Genomic DNA, 11014 nt, shown 5'->3' on the forward strand with positions numbered 1-11014 from the left:
CTACAGTAAATTCCATATTTGCTTTTTTTTCAGTTCTGGATGATTGAACTTGCTGCAAAATAGTCCTGAAATGTGACACAAGAAGAATAATCTTCAACGTAAAGCAGTCACCATACTGTCAACTGTCAGGGTGACTTCATGTCACTATCTTTCTCATCTTTTGCATCAAATAGTGGACAAACCTAAGTGTTTAAGAAGAAATAAGTATTTACCCAGTAATTACTCTCAGCAATGGGAGGGTTACCATTTAAGCACCTCTTTTATGGGAGCTTTGTTGAGTGTAGGGGGGCATTCCAGAAAGGGTTAATAATCCTCCTTCTGATTCCATGTTCTTTGACTGTGGATTATAGGGCAGGGCCACTTATACCAAATGAGACTTTAATTTGGGTCTGGAATGTTCCAACTGAACCTTGTATTGGAAACTTTAGTCACTCAATAGATCTGAGTTTCTTCCCTTTAATTGGAAGTCCCCGAAAAACTTCCACAGGGCAGCCTGTTACGCTATTTTATGTTGATCGACTAGGCCTCTATCCTCACATAGATGCAAAACAAGTAGATCATCATGGAGGAATTCCTCAGTTAGGGAATTTGCAAGATCATCTGGCCAAAGCTAGGACTGACATTGAGCATTACATTCCAGTAGACAAACTAGGCTTAGCTGTCATTGACTGGGAAGAATGGAGGCCCACCTGGTTGAGAAACTGGAGACCCAAGGATAACTACAGGAATAAGTCTATTGACTTGGTCCAGGCAAATAATGCAGGAATTAGTATGGCAGACGCCACCAAGAAAGCCAAAGAGGAATTTGAGGCTGCAGGAAGAAAGTTCATGGAAGAGACTTTAAAACTGGGGAAATCAGTTCGACCAAAACACTTATGGGGCTATTATCTGTTTCCTGATTGTTATAACAATAAATTTCAAGACCCAAAGTATGATGGCAAATGCCCTGCTGTGGAAAAGCAAAGAAATGATGCTCTTAACTGGATGTGGAAAGAAAGCACGGGGCTTTACCCGTCTGTCTATTTGAAGAAAGACTTGAGATCGAATCGACAAGCTGCACTCTATGTCCGATACCGAGTAGTGGAATCCATCAGAGTGTCCAAAGTTCCGAGTGAAAAAAATCCTGTCCCGATTTTTGTCTATATTCGTGTTGTTTTTACTGATAACACTTCTGAATACCTTCAGGAGGTAAATAAATGGTATATAGCATCTCTGACCTAGTGTCCATAGTGGTTACTGGAAATTAATGTTATTTTTAAAGGACATGTAATTCAACTTCATATATAACTTAAGTATATACACAGGGCAAGTTCTATGTTTTCCAAAAGAGATAAAGTTGCTACAATTTTAGTTCTTATTGTAATCATATGACCTGTTAGCTACCACAGAGAATCTTAACATATAGACAATATTTTAACTTTTACTTTTATTTTGTGGATATTTCCAGAATAAGTAATGGCAACATGTCTTTTTCAATAATAAAGAAATGCCATAGTAAAAGATTTGGAGAATGTAGAAAAATTTTAAGTATTATTGTTGGGTCAGCTTGTTTAGTTTATTGGTGTTGACCTGTGTAAATGCTTCCATTTATCCCTCCTTGCTAACTCTTTGTATCATCTTTGGCAGGTGGACCTTGTCAATACAATTGGTGAAATTGTTGCTCTGGGTCCGGCAGGGATTATAATATGGGATTCAATTACTTTAGCACAACGTGCGGTAAGTTGACTTGGTAGGAAATAGAAAGTAGTTCTATCATTAATGTTTTTTTTTTTTTTGAAGACTTGGTGTTAAGGAAGTTAGTAGGATGCATGGCAAACAGTAGGGCTCAGTATTTGCTGAATCAAGCTGTGTTGCATCTTTTATTTTGAAGTAGAAAATGTAGTACCTATCTTCCAGTGAGGAATCAGTCAGTGAATTAACCAAAGTTCTTTAGGCTCCATGGACTGTAAGTAGGACTACCATTTCAGTTTTCTGACATGATGTTTAGTGTCAGACAACAGGTATCTATGATTTATCTATTTCTCCATATAATGTATTTGTCCCCATTTCCACAGTACACTTGAGTGTGTGTGTGTGTGTGTGTGTGTGTGTGTGTGTGTATGTGAGAGAGAGAGAGAGAGAGAGAGAGAGAGAGAGAGAGAGAGAGAGAGAGAGAGAGAGAGGAGAGCAAGAGAGAGAAAGAGAGAGGGAATAAAAAACATTGTTAACATGAAGCTACTATATAGGCCTTGGACAAAATAGCAAAATACTTCTTTTAAAAGTTTTTAAAACAGATGTATTTCATGGTCCTCTGACCCTTCCTGTTTTGTGTGTTATTATTATTTTTAGTTTGATCAATAGAAAGTAATTAACAGAAAATGCAAGTCAGGGATGGGTATGTGTCTCTTGGTAAAATCTTTTGAGTCACAGAAAATTATCTTAAAATTATAATCTTCCAAGGTATATCCCAAGCTCTTGTTTCTGTTCTTTCAAAGCTATAAATGCCTTTCTCAAGGATATTAACTTAGTGATGGGTCCATTTGTGATTTCTGTATACTACCTCCTTGAAAAAAATAAAATAATTGAGACCTCCTTCCTTCCTCAAAGGAGAAACCAATCAACAGAGAGTAGGATAGGGGGACATGTTTTTAGCTGTCATATTGGTTTTTAGTGTCACTTTAATCTTAGCTGTTCATTGTTTACTATTCCTCCCAAAGATCTGCAGTATGATTCATGCAGGAATACACTGCAGTATCACTATTTTCTATTTTAGGGACTGTCTTGACGTTGTTCTCTATAGATCTTTTCTACATATTTCTGCTTCTTCTCCCAAATTTATGATCATTTTTTTAGTGTTATCACCCCTAAATGCAAGTGTAGTGTGTGTGTGTGTGTGTGTGTGTGTGTGTGTGTGTGTGTGTGTGTGTGTGTAAACAGAGGCAAGATCTTATCTTCTTTAATTGTTCCCTACTTTATCTCTAGGAGGGAGTTACACAGAACCTGGATCCAGCAGTTTTGCAAGACTGTCTGGTCAGCAATATTTAAGGATTCTCTAGTGTCTACTTCCCTAGTGAGGGGCTTAAATGCAATGACACTGTGGCTGCCTATTGAAGTAGGTTTGGGGATGAAATTCAGATAATTACACTTGCAGAGAAAACATTTTATAGACTAAGCCATTTCCCTAGTTAGCTCCTTTCCCATTGTCATGGTAATCAGTTATTTTCTTTTTTCAGTTGCCACAACTTTCCATAAAAAGTTTCAAGTAAGCTATTTACTATCACTCCACTTTATTTACCCAGTGGTGTGAAGAAGCCAGCTCTATCAGTTCTACGTTATGAAACTTTTTTTTTTTTAATATTCAGGAAATTTGTGAGCCTGTTGTAAAACACAGTTAGTATTAAAATTAAGGGATAGAAAGGTACAATAAGATAAATTGTGTTAAAACCCAAAATAACTAATGCTCAACACACTTCATGTGCATCTTAATGCCTCAGGTTGTGTATTTGGTGTATCTGCATGAGTAGAACAGTTCACATGCTCATGCATGTACTCAGGTCCAACTATGAATTTAGTTCTATTGATTAGTAATGTGAAATTGGCCATTGTATGTATAATTCTACAGTATCTCTTAGATTTCCAGTTTAAATCTTTTTGTAGTGTACAAATAAAATGATTATCAAATCATCCTCATTTCGCTAGTCTGAATTTTGCCTAACTCTTGCCATCTTCTTTATCTGATGGGTTTTTGATGAGGGTTATTTCCGTCTTATATAAGTTTTGGGTTTTTTTTAAGTCCTACGCTTTCATTCTGTTATAGAGTTAGTAGTAGTGATTCATTGTGTTTTTATTATTTATAACTATATTTCTACCTCCCCTTTCCTCCCTGAAAATCCTCCCAAACACCCTACTCTCTGTCAAATTAATGGCTCCTTTTTCATTAATTGTTATTACATACTTATGTGTATATGCATATCTATTTCCAAATATAACTCAGTCCATATAATGTTACTTGTATGTATGTTTTCAGAGTCCAATGTAGCTTTTTTTTTGGTTATTAATTTGCTATGTATCTGAGAATAATCTTGAACTCATGATCCTCTGGAGTCTCTTGGGATGACTGTAATATGTCTTATACTTTTATCTTATGGCCTCTGCCCATGTCATCTATGTGCAAAGTTGGAAAAGTTTATACATTTACAAGATATTGTCTCATTATATTAAGTTATCCTGGACAACTCAAGATAATCATCCCTTGTCAAACAACATTATCCATTCATATCTACAGTGTCTTTTATTGTAAATTCACATAGTCACAGTCTGTATGGACCAGAAAGCAGACACTTTTGCCAGGCAATTAATGACTCAACGATAGAGTTTCAACACAAGGAAAATTCAAGAGTAGATTCATGTCAGAGCTGCCAAGATTCCCTGCCATTTTTGCCAATGTGCTACCACAGTCAGCCCATTCAGTCGAACTGTTGTTGATCATGAGAGATCACGACTGTCTTCAATTTGTTTTCAAGGCCAATGTCCAAGTTTTAGAACACAGTACTGTTAAGATGGATCACTTCTGCTCCTAATCACTCTAGTCTACAGTTTGTCTAAGGATTGTCATTATACACATGGTTGACTATGTATCATTTGAGCCATCAGTTTTGTAATATATTTAATGATGTTTAAGCTCATCAGACAAATAGAATTCTCATTCCATCTTTTTGTGATTTATTGATATATATATATCTTCAAAATAAGTCTATGATGCAAGGCTCCAAAACCATCCCTAATTTAAGAGTGATGAAACAGAAGCATAACTAATTTTCCTGATGTGACCCAGATTTTAAACTAAGATTTAGAAAGCTTGGGTTTCTAAAGACCATAAAGATATGGTCTTTAATGAAGGTGGTACTCCTATTGACCAAGCTAGCCTCAAAACCTGTCTACATCTACAACGTGCTAGTCTCTTGAATTTATGAATTATTGTGGAAAATGAAGGCTAGGATAAATTGAGCCTCAATTAAACATGTCTTCATTGACCTGATAAACTTATAGATTACAAAAACTGTTAGAATAACTTTGCTTGTTAAAAAGATTATTTCTTACTACTAGTTCAGTCTGATGCTTCTTTCTTCCTAAGAATTTTTTTCTATAGTCTATCTTTTCATGCAGGAAGTTGTGCCTTGTTATGCTGATTGTGTTATTATTTTACAGCCAGGTTGCCCGATCCTACATAAATACTTGAAGACAACCCTGAATCCATACATAATCAATGTCACCCTAGCAGCCAAAATGTGCAGCCAAACACTTTGTGAGGAGAAAGGCGTATGTTCAAAGAAAAATGAAAGTTCAGATGTTTATCTTCACTTGAACCCAAGTCATTTTTATATCGAATTAATGAAAAATGGAAAGTATGAAGTCCATGGCCGCCCCAGTGTTGGAGACCTGAGGTTTTTTCACGAACATTTTCAATGCAGCTGTTTTGCTAACATGACGTGTGAGGAGAGATCTGATATAGAATACGTAGGAAATGTTAATGTGTGCACGGGTAACGATGTTTGTATAAAGGCCGAAGTAGACCCCAACCTAGCATCCTACCTCCTACCTGGCAAAAGCCTCCTCTTTCTGATAGCACTCACACAAATACTGGATCATATGCCAGAAGATATATTTTTGTTTTTCTGGAGAAAATGCTAGTTGGTGCTCCTTAATTCTCTCTACCCACAGCCTTCAATTTTTTTTTTAAACAGGCCTCAGTGACTTGAAAATGTAAAATGGGATTCTATTTTGCAATCATAATTCTATTTTAATAAACAAGATTCTATTTTTGAGTTTCAAAGGCAAAGTATCTATTCTACCAAAGTCTGATTGCAAGCAAGGCTGCTGCATTTGGAGATTAGGTTTTGTATAAAGAGAATGAAGACTAAAGAAAATAAAATTACTATGAATTCATCTCTTTTTAGTAGTCTGTCATTGCTTAAAGATGATCAAACAAATATTAAGATGAAAGCTTCTGCTGTTTAAAATGGAATGTAGCCACCTCATGTCGAAAAAATATAACTGTTTCATAAAGCTCAACTCCAAAAATGGTAATTCTGTTTTTGTATATACTTTAGTGTATTTTCAGAACTCATGTTTATAAAGTACTCTAATTTTCTTTTCATTCCTGATTGTCAAGCTTAATTTGTGTACCTGAAATGACTTATTTCATCAATCATTCACCTACTATATGGAGTATTTGCGGAGTGTTACCACTCAGAACTGCTGGGATGGTATTAGTAAATTAACTTTCAAACATTGCATTCCAGTAAATGATTACAATAATGGTGAGTGAGAAGTGTTCCACAACAACTGGGCTTTGTAAAATTCTGCAGCCTCAGTTCATCTGATTGTAAACATGATAGCTGAAATGACATCTCATATCTTATCATCTTCTTTTTTAAATAGCAATTTATTTGTATTTGTAAATGTCAGTATTAATATTCACTGTTACCAAATCTAAACGAGGTAGCGCCTTCTTACTATCAGTGAGTTTGCTGTTTATTTGAAGATGAAAGAAATGAATGCTGAAAAGACAGCATGGTGCATTTTCCATGCTACGACACGTTTAAAGTCCTCTGATATGCAAGTAAGAATTTTGGTGTTGTCTGAGATTCCTGAAAGAGGTGATGTCAGATTATTTTAGAGGGTTAACAGTCACCGGATCAGAGAGCAAGAACTTTAGAAAGAGGAGGCATGGGATGCACTGTTAAGTGTGGTGAAAAGCAAATGACTAAATGGTGCAACTTTTGTGAATCACATTGAGAATTTGGGACTTTACATGGAACATAGTTCCACTTCCTTAGGTGAGTCCGTTTCCCTGGTCTCACACACAATAACATGATGTACTATTTTTTTACCCTTCACCGCTGTCCTATATTATAAGCATCACAAAGACAAGGGTGTGACCTACTTATTACAACTATAGCTATATTGTGACAAATAGTACCTGGGACCTCAGATTAGCCCCCTGAACACTGAGTAATTAAAAGCTAATGGGGGCTTAGCATACGATTTTGAATTTGGGAATATGGTCATGGCCAGTTTACATGATATGAAGCTGTAGCATGCACTGCTGTTATGAGCGTAGGACAGACCCAGATCCCATTTTCAAACTTATATGTTTATCAATTTAGTTATTGAAAAGAAAGGATTTGGTGACTGGGAATAGACAGGATATACCAACTGGTTTATCAGAATGAGAAGTAGGATGGAGTTGCAAAAACAGTACAAATAATCCAATTTTTTAAAAATTGAAAATAGATTCTCTCATAAAATACACTTCACCCCAGTTTCTCCCTCCCTCCAATCCTCCTACATCTCCCTTACTTCTCCTTTCTCCCAGATCCATAGCCCCTTCTGTTTATTTTCTGGAAAACATCAGGTCTCTAAGAGACAACAGCCAAACAGGACAAAAGAAGTTAGAATAAGACAAAGTGAAAGCCCTCATAGTGAGGCTGGACAAGGCAACCCAATAGGAAGAAAAGCATTGCAGGAGAAGGCAAAAAAGTTGGAGATACACGCGCTCTTACTGCCAGGCGTCCCGAGCTAACAACTCTAACAAATATGCAATGAGCCTGGTGTTTGTCACTTCAGTGTATGTGAGTCGGTGTGATTCAGTGGGCCACATTCTCCCGGTGTCCTCCATCCTCTCACACTCCTACAGTCTCACCCCTCACTTCTCTGGGGTTCCACTATCTCCGAGGGGAGGGGCCTGATGGAGACTGCTAATTATCCTTTCTCTCTCTGCATAGTGTCTGTCTATGGGTCTCTGCATCTGTCCCTACTTGTTGCTGGAGGAATCCTCTATGATGACAATTGGTCAGTTAGCAGAATATTGTTAAGAATAATTTCACTGATTTGCTTTTCTTTTAAAGACCACTTACTTGTGTTTGGTTCTGCCCTAGGGTTTTGGGCTAGCCAGTCTCTGGTTTCTTGTCCCCAAGGAAGCATAGGGTATGTATGGGCTGCCTAGGGGACCAGCCTCTAGTAGCTAAGTGCTGGGAAGAAATCCACAGAGTGGGAGCATACTCTGACTTTTTTATATGAGGGGGTTAAGGGAAAAGAAACACTCTCTTTTGATGGTCTCCTTTATTCTCCTGTGTTCTTCTGATGTATACTTCTTTCTTGCAGCTTATGTTATATTCAAGAAATATAGGAGTTACGGTATAGTTATATTCTATTTTCCAAGTGAATGATTATAATGAATACAGGTAAAAACATGTTTTTCATTCCCCTTACATGATTAAAACAAAGTCATCCCAAGAATACACATAAACTTAATGTAAGTTACTTGTTAGAAATTAACAGAATATGAGCAGAGAGTATTTTTTCTCAGCCAATTCTTTTGTTGGCAGGCTGCATATTACAGTTACAAGGAAAGAAATCGATTACTTTATTGCTTATCTTGAAAGGTAATCTTATAAGGAATCTTAAGGGAATCACAGACCTAAACTTTTATACATGAAAAACAGTATACTCTAAATCTATATGGTGCAGATCCATTCATCAATAGATTTTTATATCAGGAGGTTGAGGGCAGAACTGGGTATACAGAATTAATCATCACCTTTGGTCATCAACCAATTCTAGCAAGAAAGGCACATGAGCTAATGATAATTGGGCTGCTTTGTTCTTGTCTCCTGCCTGATCTTCACTCAACTATGTGCTTTTCTAAAACTTTAGATTGTCTTCTTGGGTTTTTCACTTCAAAGACATTTAACAAAAACATCTTAGCCTAACTTTAAGTTATTTTCAAAGCTTTGTTTCAGCTGTGATGCAATCGAAAACCTGTGAACACATCTCCCAACACTAACATGAAAAGATTGTAAGCTAGCTGGGCTACTGAGACTCAATTGTTTATATATATATATATATATATATATATATATATATATATATATATATAATTTTTAAATTTAAATTAAAAACAAGCGTGTTTACACATTATTCCTAGTTCAGTTCCCGCACCCTCCTGTCCTCCCTTGTTCTCCCCAACCAACTCCCATCCCATCCCATTTCTGCTCCCCAGGGAGGATGAGGTCTTCTATGGGGAATCTTCAAAGTCTGTCATATCATTGAGGGAGGGCCTGGGCTGAGTGTCTAGGCTGAGGGATTATCCCTCTAAGTGGAATGGGTTCCCAAAGTCCATTCATATACTAGGGATAAATTCTGATCCACTAACAGAGGCCCCATAGACTTCCCAGGACTCCTAATTAACACCTGTGTTCAGGAGGTCTGGGATGGTCCTAAGCTGGTTTCCCAACTATCAGACTGGGGTCCATGAGCTCCCCCTTTTTCAGGCCAGCAGTTTCTAAGGGTTTCTCCAGCCTGGTCTTGACTCCATTATTTATCACTCCTCCCTGTCTGCAACTAGATTTCAAGAGTTCTGCTGAGTATGTCTGCTTTCTGCTTCCATCAGCTACTAGATGAAGGCTCTAAGATGGCATTATAAGGTAGTCATCAATCTTATTATTGGGGAAGGACATTTAAGGTAGCCTCTCTACTAATGCTTAGAGTGTTAGTTGGGGTCATCCTTGTAGGTCTCTGGACATTTCCCTAGTGCCAGATTTTTCTTAAAACCTATTATGGTATCGCTTTTCTTGCTCTACTCTATTCTTTCCCTGACTCAATCTTCCTGCTCTGTCATGCCCACCTCTGTCCTACTCTTCCCCTTAACTCCCTCCTTTCTCCCCCCATGCTCCCAATTTGCTCAGGAGATCTTGTCCCTTTTCCCTTCTCCAGGGGGCCATGTATGTCTCTCTCCCATTCCTCCTTGTTTCCTAACTTTTCTGACAGTGTGGATTGTAGGCTGGTGATCCTTTGCTCTATATCTCAAATACATATATGAGTGAGTACATACCATGTTTGTCTTTTTGTGACTGGGTTACTTCACTCAGGATTGTTTCTTATAGTTCCACCCATTTTCCTGTGAATTTAAAGATTTCAATTTTTTTTTCCCACTGACTAGTACTGGATTGTGTAAATGTACAACATTTTCTCCCTTCATTCTTCAGTTGAGGGGCATTTAGGTTGCTTCCAGGTTCTTGCTACTACAAATAATGCTGCTATGAACATAGTTGAACAGATGTCCTTGTTGTATGAATGTACATCTTTTGGGTATATGCCCAAGAGTGGAATTGCTGGATCTTGCAGTAGACTGATTCTCATTTTTCTGAGGAACCACCATACTGATTTCCAAAGTGGCTGTACAAGTTTGCACTCCCACCAGCAGTGGAGGAGTGCACCCCTTTCTCTACATCCTCTCCAGCATAAACTGTCTTTGGTATTTTTGATTTTAGCCATTTTGATGAGAGTAAGATGGTATCTCAGAGTTTTGATTTACATTTGCCTGATGGCTATAGATGCTGAGCACTTTCATAAGTGTGTTTTAGCCATTATTTACACTCCTCTATTGAGAATTCTCCATAATTGGAATATTTGGTGTTTTGGCAACCAGCTTCTTGAGTTCTTTTTATATGTTGGAGATCAGCCCTCTGTCAGATGCGGGGTTGGTGAACATCTTTTTCCCATTCTGTGGGCTGCTGTTTTGTCTTATTGACTGTGTTCTTTGCCTAACAGAAGCTTCTCAGTTTCAGCAGGTCCCATTTAATAATTGATGATCTCAGTGCCTGTGCTACTGGTGTTATGCTCAGGAAGTGGTCTCTTGTACCAATTGGTTCAAGGGTACCTTCCATTTTCTTTTCTAAGAGATTCAGTGTAGCTGGATTTATGTTGAGGTCTTTGATCCATTTGGACTTAAGTTTTGTGCTTGGCGATAGATATGAATTTATCTGGAGTCTTCTACAGTTCAGCATCCAGCACCATTTGTTGAAAATGCTTTCTTTTTTCCATTGTATGATTTTAGCTTCTTTGTCAAGAATCAGGTGTTCATAGGTGTGTGGGTTAATATCAGGATTTTCAATTTGATTCCATTGGTCTTTCTGTCTATTTTTTGCACCAGTACCAAGCTGTTTTCAGGACTATAGTTCTATAATAGAGC

The 11014-nt window shown here is 37.5% G+C and overlaps 1 protein-coding gene across 1 annotated transcript; it reads left to right on the forward strand.

Moving 5' to 3' along the window:
* The first annotated feature begins 218 nt into the window (after nucleotides 1-218).
* Nucleotides 219-5823, forward strand: LOC127215465 (hyaluronidase PH-20). Its single transcript, XM_051175912.1, has 3 exons — nucleotides 219-1188; nucleotides 1627-1716; nucleotides 5188-5823. Exons 1-3 carry the CDS (start codon nucleotides 232-234, stop codon nucleotides 5668-5670), a joined length of 1530 nt encoding a protein of 509 aa, XP_051031869.1. The 5' UTR covers nucleotides 219-231; the 3' UTR covers nucleotides 5671-5823.
* The last annotated feature ends 5191 nt before the right edge of the window (nucleotides 5824-11014 follow it).

This window comes from Phodopus roborovskii, unplaced genomic scaffold, assembly GCF_943737965.1.
Source record: "Phodopus roborovskii unplaced genomic scaffold, PHOROB, whole genome shotgun sequence".
Taxonomy (NCBI): Eukaryota; Metazoa; Chordata; class Mammalia; order Rodentia; family Cricetidae; genus Phodopus; species Phodopus roborovskii.

Coding starts and splice junctions, on each gene's coding strand:
- LOC127215465 (XM_051175912.1), top strand. CDS start 232: ATGGGAGGGTTACCATTTAAGCACCTCTTTTATGGGAGCTTTGTTGAG. Junction 1,189..1,626: donor CTTCTGAATACCTTCAGGAG/GTAAATAAATGG, acceptor CATCTTTGGCAG/GTGGACCTTGTCAATACAAT. Junction 1,717..5,187: donor TTACTTTAGCACAACGTGCG/GTAAGTTGACTT, acceptor ATTATTTTACAG/CCAGGTTGCCCGATCCTACA.